At 38.5% G+C, this 19547-nt stretch overlaps 1 protein-coding gene across 1 annotated transcript; it reads right to left on the reverse strand.

Moving 5' to 3' along the window:
* Positions 1-3164: 3164 nt before the first annotated feature.
* LOC143855391 (uncharacterized) lies at positions 3165-19273 on the reverse strand. Its single transcript, XM_077365509.1, has 7 exons — positions 18881-19273; positions 8028-8644; positions 7409-7850; positions 6702-6961; positions 6078-6131; positions 4929-5702; positions 3165-3207 (listed from the first exon to the last, which is right to left on the reverse strand). The coding sequence occupies exons 1-7, from the start codon at positions 19271-19273 to the stop codon at positions 3165-3167; spliced, it is 2583 nt and encodes an 860-aa protein (XP_077221624.1).
* Positions 19274-19547: the final 274 nt, after the last annotated feature.

A 19547-nucleotide genomic window follows, 5' to 3' on the forward strand; every position in this document is an offset into this window, starting at 1 on the left:
CTTAGAGCAGGTTAGGGTCCCTGTAAATTTCGTCAGTATCCGTGCACGTTTGCCTAGCGAACGAGCTAAGACAGCGTCGTGGTGCAAGGTCAGGGGGGGTGAAATATGTCATTTCCCATGTACAAGAGGGCGTTCTTGGAAATTTATGTTGCTTCCTTTACAAGCAATCGTTATGGGCCATTTGATCAAATAATAGGGTTAGGAGCATGTAGAGAGAAAATAATTTTATGCCCATGTCTTACCCGAGGCACCCCCCCCTATGCGATAAAAGGTATTAAAAATACACTAGTTGGGGGCTGTCTGATTGAGAAATTAAATAACCGCAAGTGCACGGATCGTGTAAATACGGGTCGAACTCAAGGAAGAGAAATCTAGTTGTCAATCCTATTCTTTTACCGATTAGAATACTAGCTATGATATAATGTTGCCTGGAATGGACTCAGGATTTCCGTGGACTTAGACCTCGGAGCCAACACTATATATAAGCGTGTATTCTATTCAATCTAAGAATCAAATTCAACTACGATCTTGATTTGGAAATCTTAATTTAGGCAAAGTGTGCCAAAATTCTAATAATCTTTGTTAACTACTTATCTAATCTAATTAGAAAATTAAAATTCTAAAGGCCTAAGTTAATTGGAAAATTGCAAAAGTAATTTGGAATAATGTAAAAATCTTAATTCAATATAAAATATTACTTAGGGTTAGAATCCACCATGGGTTTGGATTAGATTGATTAATTAAAACAACTATTTTGAATTAGGTTGAAAATCCAACTAAACAGTCAATAAATAATAAGATCTAAAAGATGTAATTATTTATGAGTATTTAATCGAATTAACCCTCTAATTTATATTAATTATATAGAATTTAGTCTTTGTCAATCAACAATCATCCATACGAAAGGGGAAAGCCAATGGCATGGATGATTGGGATTTGTACAAAAACAAAACTCTACATAATTTGTTAGATAAGCCACTGGTTTTAATTACTTCTCATTCTCCTTCCCCATGGCTTCATCTAACCCCTAAGTATAGTGGGTTTAGCTACTCATGGAGAAGGCTAAAGAAACAAAAATAAAGGGGATAGAGAAGGGAAGAAGTGCCATATAAGAACTTAAAAAGAAAAATAAAAAGAAAATAACTTCTTCACTAATGGGCAAATAAACTAAAAATACATCAAATTGAAGCTTGAAATAAAGAACAAAATAAAAGAAAAACTTAGTCTTTTTCTCCTTCAAGCAACGGCCAACTTGTCATTCTCCATCTCTTGATGTCACCTTGGAGTGGAGCCTTGGATGGTTGATCTTTGGTTGAAGAGATAAAAAGATGAAAGAAAACAAGAAAGAACAAGAGAGAGTGCTTGAGAGTGGTAGAGAGAATAAGAGAGAATGGAGAGAGAGGAGAATTGTAGAGAGAATGGTGATGGAGAGGAGAGTTCTTTTTTATTCTTTACACCAATATATGGAGGGAATCTCTTTCTATTTACAAGCCCCAAGGAAGTTCACAAAAATAACTTGGCATCTTTGAAATTTTAGCAACTTCCACCTTGTGTGTATAATTTCAGCAACTTTGTACCTTGTCTTGGTAATTTGGGCCATTTTTGTTGACTTTTTCCTCTTCTCTTACGTAGAAATGGGTGGGAATTTAGCAACTTTCTCTCATTCTTCATGGTGGGCCCAACCTATATTAAATGTGCAAACAAGTAAAACAAGTTAGTAAGTGGGTCCCATTTGCATTATATAACATATAAGACAAGCTATTTTTGAATCCAAAACCGTGGAATGCTATTTTTAATCTTCAAGTGGGTCCCACAAATGCATGTATAGCAATTAGGAAGTTGCTATTTCTTTCAAAAGGAAACGTGGGTTGTAGAGAGTTTTGCATGTATTTGGTAATTTCCAAACTGTAAATGGGTCCCACTATTGTTGTAACACAATATGGCAATTGCCAAAGTTGAGGGCTGCTTGTTGATGATATCCACACTCCTTGTTTATTTTATACTCGCACCCCATTCTAATATTAAAAGTTTCTGCCTTGGAGCACGCTGGATTTGCAAACATCGTTAGAATAACGTGTGGCCCACCATGAATATAAGGAAACTGATATTTACGCCCCCTTTGCATGTGCTTTCGAAAATCCCATCTCAATAGAACTGTACGTGCATGCATGTACTCATATAAGAATCCAATGGAAAATTTAGTTGCCCTTTCCATCTACTGCCACAAAGAACCTTCTTTAAATATAATATGTGAGTTGAGAAAGTAGGCCCCAATACATATACGGATATTTCTTCAAATTCGAACCATCTCTTTCTTAGTGCAATTCCTATTTAAGATATTTGGTTATTCTCTAAATGGCAAAACTGCCCCTCCATCATATATATGTCCAAAAATCTCATAAGCAACTTCCATATGATGATGTGACCGTCCATTTATTTAAAACCCCCTTCCATGCAGAGAGGTTATGCCCCTTAATCGTTTCTACAAGGCAATCTGAACTGTTCATTGGATGGTCCATCAATAGATCCCTTGGATTATTTCCGTAAGATGATCCAAACTGCTCATTATGTTGGGCTACAAGATAAATTAATGACGCACCTCACCCATTGTCGTATGATGATCTAAACCGTACAAATGATGGGCGATAATATAGAGTGGTTGCACCCCTAATTCATCTTCGTAGAACGATCCACACCGCCCATTTAAAAGTCCCCAAATTGGTTTTCATAGGACAATCCAACCGTCCAATTTGTTGGCTGCAAGGTAAATAGGATTGTGCCTTTTGAATAATTCCAAAGAACAATCTAGACCATCCAAATATTAGTGATAAAAACTACTTTTAGGGGCCACTTGTTCGCTAATCCAAACCATCTAGACTATGAGCTTTGACGGACTTCTCCCAAACCATTTCTATTGGATGATCTAAACTATTCATTTAATGGGCCGTGATGGTAATCAAGTGCACCCTCTAAATCATTTCCATAGCTGATCCGAGCCATCCAATTTAATGGTCCACCATGTAACTTGATTGCTTCCCTTAAATAACTCCAATAAGGTAATCTGAACCGTTAAATTCAACCCAGTTAGAGCATCTTGAACTCGGCCACCAAAGTATCTTGAAATTTTAGATTTTCTTGAAAATTGATTGTTTTCCTTAGGAATTTCATCTCCTTAGCTCTATTTTCCGTGAAAATCCATAAATAACCCTGAAACACCAGAAACACACAAAATACATTAGTAGCACCGCTTTAATTATCAAATATGCATGCTTTTTACACCTACAATTCACACATAAATGTGCTCATCAGATTCCCCCATACTTAAGTTTTGCTTGTCCTCAAGCAAACAAAAAGAAAAACTAAAACAAACACAAAAACTAGATAAAAATAAAATCCTAACTCACTTTCGTAGGAATCACGATTGCACTTAGCGCGTGCAACAAGCCTTTAAACCCCCAGGTTACCCTAGTGGACGAGTTGTGTCTCGTGAGTGTTTGCAGTGAATATACACACAAAATTCTAAAAATAAACTTTTCTTTTTAAATCTCACTATAGAATAAAGCCAAAAATTTCTAATCCTTTTTATTTGTTTGATAAATTACTCAAAATAGAAGAACAAGAATACATATATACTTAAACTTTACATCCTATCCCAAGTCGGAAAAATTAGAAAAATATTTTAATCAAGGAATCCTCTTTTGAATTTGTCCTACTTTGCTCCCTTAAACTTGTCTCTGATGTAATCGTACCATAAAAGAAATTTGATTCGGAAACTTCGTAGAAAACTTACAAATTTATATGGTCCACCATACTTTCAACTTTTCCCATAGTTTCTAAGAATAGAACTCATTTTTTTTTTGTAATCCTCTACTGCTTTTGGCGTGAATGACATGCAGGGCATGCACCAGACACCCAGGCTACTAAGCAGTGTCCGACTAATCTTTGATTTGCATATGTCATAGACATTGATGCATATGAGTCCAAACTTTACCTTTGATTACGTGCAATGCTTTGATTTATTAAGCTTTCTAATTGACCCATGTATGTAGTTTTCAGTCAGTTGCTCTCAAGCCAGTTGGCTTTAAGGAACTAGGCATAAAAACCCTTCAGACTTAATAGCTCAAGTCAAAAAGGCTACAAATCAAAACTATAATCAAGAAGCAAACTTTCTAAAAATCATTCTTTCTTTCTTTTGTTTCAACCTTTCTTTCCTTTTTATCCATACCATATAAAAAGCAAGTTTCTATTTCTATTTCTTATTCAAATCCTTTTAAAAGAAAGATTCCAAAAGAAAGCAAAACTAAGAAAGGAAAGTATTCTTTCTAATTTTTTAAATTCCAAAATTAAAATATCCACAAACTTTCTTTCTTAAAATAGGAAAACAACTTTCTTTTTAAGAATACCAAGTTCTTTCTAATTTGAAAAATTACCAAAAACAAAAGGAAAAGAAAATTTCTAACTTTAACTATAGAAAAGATTAGAAAAGAAAGTTTCCAAAAGCTACTCCCCCATACTTGATTTATGCATTGTCCTCAAGGCATAAAAAAATAGAAACAAAAATATGATGACTAAAAATAGAAAGGAGGGTACGTACCGTATTTTCTTAAGTAGAATTGGAATAGGAAGGTTCATGGAGATCCATGACTTCTTCCATATTCGGCTGTGACAACTCAATGAACGGCTTTAAACGTTGACCATTAACTTTAAAAATCTCACCATTGCTTGGATTTAGAACCTCAACCGCACCATGGGAGAAAACTTTGTTAACCACATATGGTCCATCCCAACGGGATCTTAACTTACCTGGAAAGATATGCAATCTTGAATTGTAGAGAAGCACTTTTTCGCCCTCTTGAAATGATTTTTTCAAAATATGTTTGTCATGAAAAGCTTTTGTCTTCTCTTTATAGATCTTTGCATTCTCGTACGCTTCATTGCGCAACTCCTCCAATTCAGAAAGTTGTAATCGCCTTTGAACACCTGCAGAAGACAAATCAAAGTTTAGTTTCTTAATAGCCCAAAAAGCTTTATGTTCCAATTCAACCGGGAGGTGACAAGCTTTGCCATACACAAGGCGGTAAGGAGACTGACCAAGATCAGTCTTGAATGCCGTCCTATGAGCCCACAAGGCATCCACTAATCTAATGGACCAATCTTTGCGGTTTGGATGCACTGTCTTCTCTAAAATTTGCTTAATTTGCCTATTTGAAACCTCCACTTGGCCGCTCGTTTGAGGATGATAAGGGGTAGCCAACGTATGAGTAATACCATATTTCTTCATAAGGGCTTCAAAAGGTCTATTACAAAAGTGTTTACCCCTATCACTAATGATCGCACGAGGAGTACCGAAGCGCGATAGGATGTTTTCTTTTAAAAACTTGACCACTACCTTGTGGTCATTGGTTTTGCAAGCAATTGCTTCAATCCACTTTGAAACATAATCTACTGCAAGTAAAATATACAAATTCCCAAATGAATTTGGAAACGGGCCCATAAAATCGATACCCCACACATCGAAGATTTCTACCACTAAGATCGGGTTGAGGGACATCATATTTCGCTTAGTAACTCTTCCTAAGGATTGACATGACCTACAAGCTTTACAAAAATCAAAAGAATCCCGAAAAAGACTAGGCCAATAGAAACCACATTGTAAAACTTTGTGTGCGGTTTTCTTTGCACTAAAATGGCCACCACAGGCTTGATCATGGCAAAAAGATAGAATCGATTGGTACTCATGATCGGACACACATCGTCTGACAATTTGATCCGAACAAGTTTTGAACAAATAGGGATCATCCCAAAAGAAATACTTTACCTGTGAGTGAAACCGGTATTTGTCTTGGTTGGACCAATGATCCGGTGTAGCACCTGTAACCAAGTAATTCACAATATCTGCATACCATGGCTCACTAGAAATAGCAAACAATTGCTCATCAGGGAAGTTTTCATTAATTGGACCTTCGTCATTCTTTGCATTAGGAAGTCTAGACAAGTGATCGGCAACCAAGTTTTCCGTACCCTTTTTATCTCTAATCTCCAAATCAAACTCCTGAAGAAGTAAAACCCACCGAATGAGGCGAGCTTTAGCATCCTTCTTTCCAACGAGATACTTGATTGCCGAATGGTCGGTATAAATTATCACATGCGATCCAATCAAGTAGGACCTAAATTTTTCTAATACAAACACAACCGCTAGAAATTCTTTTTCCGTAGTGGTGTAGTTGAGTTGTGCATCATTGAGAGTCCTACTTGCATAATAGATGACATGCGGTAATTTATTGAATCTTTGGCCCAAAACGGCTCCTATGGCAAAGTCAGAAGCATCACACATAATTTCAAAAAGTTCGGCCCAATTTGGTGCTTGAATGATGGGAGTCGTAGTTAACTCATTTTTTAAACACTCAAAAGAATCGAAGCATTCTTTGGAAAACTCAAATTTTTGATCTTTTGCTAACAAGTTGGTTAGAGGCCTAGCATTTTTAGAAAAATCTTTTATAAAACGCCGGTAAAAGCCCGCATGGCCTAAAAATGATCGAATATCCTTCACACTTTTGGGCGGTGGAAGATGGACAATGAGATCCACCTTGGCTCTATCAACCTTAATTCCCTCTTTAGAAATCACATGTCCTAGAACGATGCCCTCTTTTACCATAAAATGACACTTTTCCCAATTGAGGACAAGGTTCTTTTCTCTACTCCTTTCTAAGACCAATTTTAAGTGATGTAAACATTCAGCATAGGTGGAGCCATGAATAGAAAAATCATCCATAAAAACCTCCAAAAAGGTCTCCACCATGTCAGAAAAGATACTCATCATGCATCTTTGGAAAGTTGCCGGTGCATTGCATAACCCAAAAGGCATGCGTCTATAAGCAAATGTTCCAAAGGGGCATGTGAATGTCGTTTTCTCTTGATCTTCAGGAGCTATGGGAATTTGGTTATAACCGGAATATCCATCAAGAAAGCAATAATAGTCACGACCCGCTAACCTTTCTAACATTTGATCAATAAAAGGCAAAGGAAAGTGATCCTTCCAAGTAGCGGCATTAAGCTTTCGGTAGTCAATACAAACCCGCCACCCCGTTTGAATACGAGTAGGAATGAGTTCATTGGTGGCGGATTGTCTAACTGTGACTCCCGACTTCTTAGGCACTACTTGAACGGGACTCACCCATTGGCTATCCGATATGGGATATATGATCCCGTTATCTAACCATTTTAAAATTTCTTTTTGGATGGCTTCCTTCATCACAGGATTAGCCCTTCTTTGAGGTTCCCTTGAAGGTTTGGAACCCTCAATGAGGTTGATGTGGTGTTGCACAATCGAAAGGCTAATTCCTTTGATGTCGGCCATTGTCCACCCTATGGCTTCCTTGTTATCTTTTAGCAATTTAATGAGTTCCTCCTCTTGAGTGGAGGTTAGATCCGCAGCAATTATTACAGGCAAAGTACAATTATCACCAAGAAAAGCATAACGTAAAGAAGAAGGGAGTGGCTTCAAGTCTAGCTGTGGGGCCTCTTCAATGGAAGGCTTTGGAAGCGATGTGGCTAATGGTCCCACGGGCTCTACGTCTTGAATAGCAAAAGCTTTGGAAAAGAAATCATATCCTTCATCATCTCCTAGTGCATCCAAGCATTCTTGAAAACCTGCATCAAAATTGATGTCAAAATTAGTCATAACATCTTCAGGAAAGGCATGCAACATATTAATATCTTCATGAAAATTGGGTTGCTTACCTAAGCGAAACACATTGAAATCTACTGAAGTATTACCAAAGGAGAGTTTCATTAGGCCATTTCTACAGTTAATGAGAGCATTGCTAGTAGCAAGGAAAGGCCTCCCAAGAATGATAGGGATTTGATCCTTGATATTAGCAACAGGTTCCGTATCTAACACGATAAAATCGACGGGAAAAAGAAAATCTCCTACTTTAATTAAAACATCCTCAACCATCCCTTTAGGTGTCTTTATGGATCTATCCGCCAATTGGAGAGTGACGGTGGTTGGTTTGAGGTCTCCTAGTCCTAATTGCATATATACAGAAAATGGCAAGAGGTTCACACTAGCACCCAAATCTAAAAGAGCATGCTCAATTTTAGTGTTACCAATAGTGCAAGAAATAGTGGGACATCCCGGGTCCTTATACTTAGCCACCATCTGTTGAGATAAAATGGAACTTATATTTGCGGCCAAGAAAGCCTTCTTGGGCACATTAGTTGTGCGCTTTTGTGTGCACAAATCCTTCAACACTTTGGCATAAGTAGGGACTTGGGAAATCGCATCTAATAAGGGAATGTTAATTTGCACTTGCTTAAACACATTTAATATTTTATCCATGGCATCCACCTTTTTATTATTAGCAAGTCTCCTTGGAAAAGGAGCTTTAGGCACATACTCCTTTTCAGGTGGAGAAAATGCTTGCTCTTCACTTACCTGTTTGGGTTCCACAATCGACCCTGTTGGAGGGGAGTCTTTTCTTACCTCTTTGGATGTATCTTGTGGATCTATAGAAGGTTCAGATCTGACCTCCTCATTGTGGTAATCTTTACCACTCCTTAAAGCATATACGACATTACATTCATTGGAGGGCTCTTGCAGCGGCAGAATTGGTTGAATGACATTCAACTGATTTAGCGGTACCTGTTGATTCACATTCATATTCAAGTTCCTTGGATTAGGAACGGGTTGACTTGGCATCTTCCCCTTTTCCCTTTCATGCAAAGCCATGGCAAGTTGGGAGATTTGCTTCTCCATATTGTGTTGGCTTGTCATGAAAGTGCTAGTGAGAAGTTCTATGCTCTTTTCTAAGGAAGCTATGCGTGCCGACTCCCCTTGTTTTTGAAAACCCGGTGGTTGCTGATTTGAAACATTATTTAAAATTGGGTTTTGAAAAGGTGGAGGTGTGGTTAGGGGTGGGCGAACATGCATAGAAGGGAAGGTGGGCCTAGGTTGGACAAATTGGCCTTGACCTTGGAAATTTGATGGCCCTCCTTGATAATTCCCTTGATTCCAAGAAAAGTTAGGATGATTCCTCCATCCCGGATTATAAGTGCTACTATATGGATTATTTAAAAACATGGCACTTGCATTTTCATTAGAATTACCAAATTTAGCAAGAGTTGGGCACTCTTCCATGACATGGTCTGTGGCTTGACACCAATTTGCACATAGGAACACTATGTTCAATTTGATGGACCTGTGAAGGTCCTTTGACAACTATTGCTTCTAGCCTTTTGATTAGGCTATCAAGATGGGCCTCTTTTGCCACGGCACCCTCTATTAGAAATCCCTTACTTGAAGTGGCTCTCTCACCGTCTTGAGTGGATTCCCACTCTCTTGTTTTTTCTGCCAAATCAAGTAAGAAGTTCCATGCCGCGGCCTCATCCGTGAAAGATGTAAAACCGTTAGGACACATGGATTCAAGAAGTTGCTTTGTTTGGTAATCTATGCCCTCATAAACAATTTGGCATAAGTGCCACAAATCAATTCCATGGTGAGGACACTCTTGGAGTAGGTCTTTCAACCTCTCCATAAACTTAGAAAATGACTCTAATGGCTTTTGTTTGAATTGTAAAATATCGTTCCTAAGCTTATTAGTTTTATGTAATGGAAAAAACTTTTTTAGGAAAGCGACGGCGAACTCCTCCCAAGTGGTGATGGAGTTCGTTGGTAAGCCATAGAGCCACTTTTTGGCTCCATCCTTGAGTGAAAACGTAATAAACCGCAACTTTACCGCATCATCGGTAAGTTGTTGCAACTTAATCAAAGCACATACATCTTCAAACTCACGCAAAAATAAATAAGCATCCTCCGAAGGGAGGCCATGAAAACGAGGAAGCAAAGAAATAAATTGCGATTTTAGCTCAAAATTATTGCCCTGTGCAACCGGCAATCTAATGCAAGAAGGTTGCGCGGTTCGGGCCGGATAGAAGCGATCGCGTAAACTCTTTGGCGGCTCTTGCTCTTCCGCCATGGCTACTTGATTTGGATTTGGTTCGATGTCTTCCTCCGTCTCTAACCGGTTTGCTCTTTCTAGTCGATTGGCCGAGTTCCGCACCCAACCTTCACTCATAAACACAGGAAAACCAAGTAAGAGAGATGGATAGCCAAGAAACCAAAAAAAATATAACTAAACTAAAAACAACTACTAATCTAACACTTCGAATAATTAAGATTCTAATGCAACTCTCTTCCCCGGCAGCGGCGCCAAAAACTTGATTGAGAAATTAAATAACCGCAAGTGCACGGATCGTGTAAATACGGGTCGAACTCAAGGAAGAGAAATCTAGTTGTCAATCCTATTCTTTTACCGATTAGAATACTAGCTATGATATAATGTTGCCTGGAATGGACTCAGGATTTCCGTGGACTTAGACCTCGGAGCCAACACTATATATAAGCGTGTATTTTATTCAATCTAAGAATCAAATTCAACTACGATCTTGATTTGGAAATCTTAATTTAGGCAAAGTGTGCCAAAATTCTAATAATCTTTGTTAACTACTTATCTAATCTAATTAGAAAATTAAAATTCTAAAGGCCTAAGTTAATTGGAAAATTGCAAAAGTAATTTGGAATAATGTAAAAATCTTAATTCAATATAAAATATTACTTAGGGTTAGAATCCACCATGGGTTTGGATTAGATTGATTAATTAAAACAACTATTTTGAATTAGGTTGAAAATCCAACTAAACAGTCAATAAATAATAAGATCTAAAAGATGTAATTATTTATGAGTATTTAATCGAATTAACCCTCTAATTTATATTAATTATATAGAATTTAGTCTTTGTCAATCAACAATCATCCATACGAAAGGGGAAAGCCAATGGCATGGATGATTGGGATTTGTACAAAAACAAAACTCTACATAATTTGTTAGATAAGCCACTGGTTTTAATTACTTCTCATTCTCCTTCCCCATGGCTTCATCTAACCCCTAAGTATAGTGGGTTTAGCTACTCATGGAGAAGGCTAAAGAAACAAAAATAAAGGGGATAGAGAAGGGAAGAAGTGCCATATAAGAACTTAAAAAGAAAAATAAAAAGAAAATAACTTCTTCACTAATGGGCAAATAAACTAAAAATACATCAAATTGAAGCTTGAAATAAAGAACAAAATAAAAGAAAAACTTAGTCTTTTTCTCCTTCAAGCAACGGCCAACTTGTCATTCTCCATCTCTTGATGTCACCTTGGAGTGGAGCCTTGGATGGTTGATCTTTGGTTGAAGAGATAAAAAGATGAAAGAAAACAAGAAAGAACAAGAGAGAGTGCTTGAGAGTGGTAGAGAGAATAAGAGAGAATGGAGAGAGAGGAGAATTGTAGAGAGAATGGTGATGGAGAGGAGAGTTCTTTTTTATTCTTTACACCAATATATGGAGGGAATCTCTTTCTATTTACAAGCCCCAAGGAAGTTCACAAAAATAACTTGGCATCTTTGAAATTTTAGCAACTTCCACCTTGTGTGTATAATTTCAGCAACTTTGTACCTTGTCTTGGTAATTTGGGCCATTTTTGTTGACTTTTTCCTCTTCTCTTACGTAGAAATGGGTGGGAATTTAGCAACTTTCTCTCATTCTTCATGGTGGGCCCAACCTATATTAAATGTGCAAACAAGTAAAACAAGTTAGTAAGTGGGTCCCATTTGCATTATATAACATATAAGACAAGCTATTTTTGAATCCAAAACCGTGGAATGCTATTTTTAATCTTCAAGTGGGTCCCACAAATGCATGTATAGCAATTAGGAAGTTGCTATTTCTTTCAAAAGGAAACGTGGGTTGTAGAGAGTTTTGCATGTATTTGGTAATTTCCAAACTGTAAATGGGTCCCACTATTGTTGTAACACAATATGGCAATTGCCAAAGTTGAGGGCTGCTTGTTGATGATATCCACACTCCTTGTTTATTTTATACTCGCACCCCATTCTAATATTAAAAGTTTCTGCCTTGGAGCACGCTGGATTTGCAAACATCGTTAGAATAACGTGGGGCCCACCATGAATATAAGGAAACTGATATTTACGCCCCCTTTGCATGTGCTTTCGAAAATCCCATCTCAATAGAACTGTACGTGCATGCATGTACTCATATAAGAATCCAATGGAAAATTTAGTTGCCCTTTCCATCTACTGCCACAAAGAACCTTCTTTAAATATAATATGTGAGTTGAGAAAGTAGGCCCCAATACATATACGGATATTTCTTCAAATTCGAACCATCTCTTTCTTAGTGCAATTCCTATTTAAGATATTTGGTTATTCTCTAAATGGCAAAACTGCCCCTCCATCATATATATGTCCAAAAATCCCATAAGCAACTTCCATATGATGATGTGACCGTCCATTTATTTAAAACCCCCTTCCATGCAGAGAGGTTATGCCCCTTAATCGTTTCTACAAGGCAATCTGAACTGTTCATTGGATGGTCCATCAATAGATCCCTTGGATTATTTCCGTAAGATGATCCAAACTGCTCATTATGTTGGGCTACAAGATAAATTAATGACGCACCTCACCCATTGTCGTATGATGATCTAAACCGTACAAATGATGGGCGATAATATAGAGTGGTTGCACCCCTAATTCATCTTCGTAGAACGATCCACACCGCCCATTTAAAAGTCCCCAAATTGGTTTTCATAGGACAATCCAACCGTCCAATTTGTTGGCTGCAAGGTAAATAGGATTGTGCCTTTTGAATAATTCCAAAGAACAATCTAGACCATCCAAATATTAGTGATAAAAACTACTTTTAGGGGCCACTTGTTCGCTAATCCAAACCATCTAGACTATGAGCTTTGACGGACTTCTCCCAAACCATTTCTATTGGATGATCTAAACTATTCATTTAATGGGCTGTGATGGTAATCAAGTGCACCCTCTAAATCATTTCCATAGCTGATCCGAGCCATCCAATTTAATGGTCCTCCATGTAACTTGATTGCTTCCCTTAAATAACTCCAATAAGGTAATCTGAACCGTTAAATTCAACCCAGTTAGAGCATCTTGAACTCGGCCACCAAAGTATCTTGAAATTTTAGATTTTCTTGAAAATTGATTGTTTTCCTTAGGAATTTCATCTCCTTAGCTCTATTTTCCGTGAAAATCCATAAATAACCCTGAAACACCAGAAACACACAAAATACATTAGTAGCACCGCTTTAATTATCAAATATGCATGCTTTTTACACCTACAATTCACACATAAATGTGCTCATCACTGTCCAAAGAGAAATAAAGGAGAGTCAAAGATGTCATCCACCTTAAGACCATTTTCTCCACCCGAGCCGCCCCTCTGCAGTGTAAAAGAGAGTCATAAATACATTGGTAGGGGCTGTCCAGGGCAATTTAGGGTGGGCGAAAATTTCGGTTCCCTTATAAGTTCCACCAAATTAGGGTTGGAGAGGGGGGGGCTCGTCATTTTTCTTCTCCCAAGAGGGAGCCTCATTTTTGCAGAGAACGAGAGAGAGAGAGTTCAAGAGAAGGGGATCTTTGGGTTTTCATTTTTTAGAAAAGAAGGGGAAAGAGGGGATTTGCAGAGGAGGCTCAAGCTCCGCCCACCACCACGACCCTCATCTTCACCTCAATCCCCATCATCTTCTCCGGCAACTTCGCCGGATCTCCGACCGGCCACCTCATCATCACCATCTTCTCGCCTCCCATCACCCTTCCAACCTCCATTTCCTTCCACCATCATCATCTTCCCCATCTACCAAACCCATTTTATTTATTTATTTTGTTCCCATCTTCATCTCCTCGGGTCCCATCTCCTCTTCTCCGATCGCCACCACCATGAAATCCGGCAAACCCATTCCAATCACCATCTCCATCCCTCTGAAATTTTCTCATCCAAACCCTCTTTCTCAATCATCATCATCATCTCCTTCAAACCCCTGTTATCCTAAGCCCTATTGAAACCCATTTCATTTTCACCATTTCCAAAAAACCGACCACCATCTTTTGCAGATTTTACCCAAACCAGCTCCAAAACCCACTTCATTTCCCATGTTCATCTCCAACCTCCATTGATTCTGGTGGCTTCGCCAAGGTCCGATCGCTCCTCCACGGCTGCTAGGTTCATCTTCTCCGGTGCCTCCTACCGAATCCGACCACCCACCTCAAGCGCCACCATCACCACATCAAAACCCACCTCTGCAATTTAATCTAAGCCTGCGCCATTTCCTTCTGTTTCCACCACCAACATCAACTCCCTGTTTTGGAAGCCCAAATCCATATAGAGACCTCAAAGTCCCCATCTATTTCTGACCATTCTCCCGGAATCCAATCCGCTCTATAGCGCCATCAACCTTGCCGATAGCTATCTCTGTGCTCAATTCGAAAAAGAAAGAAAGAAAGAAGAAGATAACTACTCCCCTTGTAAGTCTCAGGTAATGCTTATCTCTGGTTTCTCTTTAGTTTCAATATGATTTTAGTTGTTTTAATCTTTATTGAGGGGTTTACATTCATTACCTGTGACATCTTGATGCTCTATTTGATGTTTTGGATGCTCTAGTTTTACTCCTTTTCATATGATTTTTCTTTCATAATTCCAAGTTAATGAATTTTGGTCCAAATGAATTCCGGGTTTTAAGCTTTCTTCGAATTTCTGCAACATATAAGTTCTGCAGCATATAAGTTTGTTGTTTTTGTCAAAATTTCAGTTCCATTTACTAGGCTTAAAACCCCAAATTCCTATCTCTGACCTCATAGGTGTTAGTAAGTATATTCGAATGATTTGTTTGTGTTTTAAGGTCTCAGAGATGGGTTTAGGCTGTTGAGTTTAATTCCGCTTCATTTTCTTTTGGTTGGCGATCCTTGGCATGAATCATGGAGTTTGTTCTTCACTCTTTATCATTTATTATATGGTCATCAGTATGCGAATCTGATGGTGTGGAAATTTAGAGTTTTTCCCCGAATCCTACTTCTATACCCTTGTATGTGATTTCTTTTTCCATTTCAATTTTGAGTCCTATAGGCTAATGCTTTAATGAGTTCCGAGATGCCACACTGAGCATATGCATTGTCTGATACCCATATGGTTTAATTCCCCTTTGCAGACATCCTAAATTGAGTCCAATGGGCTAATATTTCTACACATCCTGTGGGATTTGCCTTCATTATACCTCATAGTCTATTGATTTTACTTCCAGTTCTCTTTATCCAGTTGTTGTTTCACTGCAACGCAGTCTTCACATTTTGGATCCTATCATTAGCTTGCATGTCATTTTCCAAGGACGCACCCACTTGCTTGGAGTTGCTTCGAGTGAAGGTCATTGAGAAAAGGTACTCCCAGGCTCTTTATTTCTCATTTAAGAAATAGTGTATTTCAACCAACCGGCGTTTGGGGGCTATGATGAGGCTACTCGGAGCCCCTCCTTTTTCTTTTTATCTTTACCCCTGTGGGTTTTGGCATCGATATTCGGGTTTATTTGGGATTTCTTGAGCAAACCCTTGTCATCTTGATTTTCCATTAGAGCTTAAGTTTTCGCAAGTTTTTGGCCTTTCCATCGATTTTTACGAATTTTCCTATCTCATCATTTTCTATAGGGTTTAGAGGTTTTTCCTTCTTCGAGATCATTCTTTGTGCGTTCCTTGGGATCCTTTTCGACTTTTGGGATTCTCTCGATTTTGGGAACGCTTTGTCGGGTCGGGCGATGAAGGCGCTAGCCCAAGCCCATCCTTAGGGGACTCGCTCAATCCAAGTAGCGCTCCCCTCTTTTGTTTAGTAGGCCTACCCAACCTTTTGGATTTCTTTTAACCATTTTTTTTAAAAGAACCCTTCTCTGGGCAATGATGAGGTTACTTGGAGCCAGTCTTTGTGTTTTGTGGCTCACCATTTTTTTGCACTTGAATCTGCACAAGTTGATGCCCCCTGTTATGCACCAAAATTTATAAAAATCAGAAATATCAGTGCATGCATTTGTATAATTTGTTGAAAATTTAAGATTCTTCTTTATGTTAAGTTTTGAGTTAGGTTCTGAAGATGAATGGACTGTTCAGGTGAGACTATCTTGAAAGCTTATCATACTTATTTTTTATTTAAATAAATTGTTTAATTGAAGAAGGAAATCAGATGGTTACTCTATTCGATGTTATCGACATGAGTACTGTTTGATTTCAAGGCGGTTTGTAGAAATATTGTATGTGTATGAAATCAGATGATTACTTTGGCATCATCTGATTTCGTTGGAGTCCCCGTATTGGGGTTTGTGGTTGGCTTTGAAGTGTTTAATATCATTTTTTTATTTCATTAGGCTACCCAACGGCTGGTCTGGGCTAATTAATTTTATTTTAAATAAATTGTTTAAGTGAAGAAGGAAATCAGATGATTTGCACTATTCGATGTCCTTGACACGAATATCGTCTGATTTCAAGGCGGTTTGTAGAAATATTATACGTGTAGGAAATCAGATGATTACTTTGGCATCATCTGATTTCATTGGAGTCCCCGTATTGGGGTTTGTGGTTGGGTTTGAAGTGTTTGATATTGTTTTTACTTCATTAGGGTACCTAGCGGCTGTCCGGCCCGGCCCGGCTAGGTGTTTTACCTCTGCCGAATGTGCACAAATTCTTTTTCCTTTTTACTTGTGAGCTTCTCCTTATTCAATAGTCCATTCGCATAGGATTCAGCCCTTGATTAGAGAGTCTTTGACTCATTCATCCTTTAGATTGTGTTATTAGAGAGTCTTTGACTCATTCGCCTTTTAGGTAGTGTTATAGGAGAGTCTTTGACTCATTTGCCTTTTCGGTGGTGTTATAGGAGAGTCTTTGACTCATTTGTCTTTCGGGTGGTGTTCTTAAAGAGTTTTTGACTCAATCTTTCTCTTATTGGTTTTTCTAGAGAGTCTTTGACTCATTTATCTTTCAGTTGGTGATAGTGGAGTCTTTGACTCATGTTCCTTTTCTTTTAGGGAGTCTCTGACTCATTTATCCTTTAGTTGGTGTTAGTGGAGTCTTTGACTCGTGTTTCCTTTTCTTTTAGAGAGTCTTTGACTCATCTATCCTTTAGTTGGTGTTAGTGGAGTCTTTGACTCGTGTTTCCTTCTCTTTTAGAGAGTCTTTGACTCATCTATCCTTTAGTTGGTATTAGTGGAGTCTTTGACTCGTGTTTCATTCTCTTTTAGAGAGTCTTTGACTCGTCTATTCTTTAGTTGGTGTTAGTGGAGTCTTTGACTCGTGTTTCCATTTCTTTTAGAGAGTCTTTGACTCATTTATCCTTTATTTGGTGTTATTGGAGTCTTTGACTCGTGTTTCCATTTCTTTTAGAGAGTCCTTGACTCATTTATCCTTTTAGTTGGTATTGTTAAAGTCTTTGACTCATATTCCTTTTCTTTCGGAGAGTCTTTGACTCACTTGTCCTTTGCGGTGTTATTAGAGAGTCTTTGACTCATTTGCTCTTATAATGGTATTATTATAGCCTAGTTTCCCCTTTTAGCCCTAGGATTTGGCCTTAGGGTGTTGTTTTTGTTTTTTCCCTCCGGTCTTTGACCAAAAGGGTGAAAACATCAGAAACCTTTAATCCAAAAATATCGAAACATTTGAATTGTTTTGAATTGTTCTGAGTGTAGTTAGAGAGTTCGTTTCGAACTACGTTGGCTTGATCCTCTTCCACGAGGTACATAGTGTAGCTTGGGATACATATCCCAAGTCCAGCCAAACTTTGTAAATAAATGCTTTAACCTTTTTTAACAAGATCTTCCTCTAGAGTTAGGAGTTTGTCCTAGATAGAGAGTTTTAGAGTTAGGAGTTTGTCTTGGATTTGTTGTGTTCTTGTTTGTGTTTGTTTTAGAGTTAGGGGTTTGTCCTATAGTTATAGGAGCGCCTCCGTCCGGTCAGTTGGCGATTCACATCGCCGACTGATGACTAGGTCTAGGATTCGTTAGTGATCCCATTGTTTTCCTTAGGACACACAGCCTAGTTACACATAGGTTGTAGGAACCACCTGCATTAGCTTAGGGCTAACTTGCATTTAGTTAGGACATATAGAGTGTCCTAAAATTCACAATTCACTGGAATTTAAATAATTGCTCAAGAAGCTTTAATAACTAGTCCGGTCTTTTAGATCGAGTCTAAGATAGAGGTCTAGGTGTCTTAGGCATCCTAGCTTAGAATAGGCGCGAAGAACTACGTTGCCTTGATTCTCGTGGAGGCGGGGATACGTAGGCTTCTTTGGATGAACATCAGACCATCCGAGGACTCGGGCTAATCATTTAGAGTCTTAGGATTTGTTGTGTAATTATTGTATTTCTTTTGATGTGTTTTCTTACTTTCTTGTACTGATCTTATACCTTTAGTTATAGCTTGCATGTGTTTGCACATCAGAACTTAGACACCAGTTAGGTATGTCACTCATAACCTAGTTGTCATTAGGTGACACATCTTTTATCTTACTTTATGTGTGTTTATTATTTCATCCCCGAGTCATGCATGATTAGGTAGACGTTCACTCGGGGATATTTGTTCCCATTTCACATGATTTTTACCCAAACTTCTTCGAAGTTAATGAAAAATGACATAAGAGACCAAGTGTTCGCACTCGGGCGAATTGGGGGCGCTCTTCGGACCTTCTCCATTCGTCATCAGGCACGGACCTTTTGTATCTCTGGTTATCCATTGCAAACAGAGCATTTGTTTTGGTTCCATGGCGCATCCATGGATGGCGACTCTGAGTTATTTCTAGATATATCTTGGTTTCGAGCCCTGGCTCCGGATCAGGATGTATCTCTTTCTTTTTATATCGCCACTCATGCTATGCTGTGAGGGTGGCAACAGTTTCGAGAGTTCCTTGGTAGAGCTCTCCTTCACGTTGTGGAGATCCAGAGAGGGTGTTAGGGACTCGTTCCCCCACCGTCCTCGGATCGGGGTCCACACTACCTTACCGTCAGGGCCTTTCTTCCTCTTGAAGATCCATTTACATTCAATGGGCTTAATGCCCTTTGGCGGATCAACTAAAGTCCAGACCCCGTTAGTGTACATTGAGTCCATTTTGGATTTCATAGCTTCCATCCATTTTTCCGCATCAATGTCTAACATCGTTTCTTTGTAGTTAAGGGGATCATTATCATTTTTATCTAAAATCATATCATATTTTTCACCAAAGTAGACTAATCTATCAGGTTGTGTGATCACCCTTCTAGTACGTCGGAGTGTTTGTATAGGTATAGTGAGCTCTTGCTCAGTGTCTTCTCTTTCCATTGGAGTTTCAGGTTGCTCTTCCAAGGTAGTGTTGTCCCTCTTGACAGTATCTTGGATGAACTCTTCTTCCATAAATATCGTATTCCTGCTTACAAAACAGTTTTGCTCGCTTGGGTTATAGAATATATAACCCTTTGTTTGCTTAGGATATCCAATAAAAATACACCTTTCGGTTCTTGCCTCTAACTTATCAGCACTTATCTTTTTAACATGTGCGGAACACCCTCATATCCTCATATGATTTAATGAGGGTTTTCTGCCTGTCCATATCTCATATGGAGTAGGTGGTACTGATTTAGTTGGGATATGATTTAAGACATAGAGCGCCGTTTCTAGGGCATATCCC

This window comes from Tasmannia lanceolata, unplaced genomic scaffold (assembly GCF_043159265.1).
Source record: "Tasmannia lanceolata isolate RefF3 unplaced genomic scaffold, GAP_Taslan_0.1 ptg000021l, whole genome shotgun sequence".
Lineage (NCBI taxonomy): Eukaryota > Viridiplantae > Streptophyta > Magnoliopsida > Canellales > Winteraceae > Tasmannia > Tasmannia lanceolata.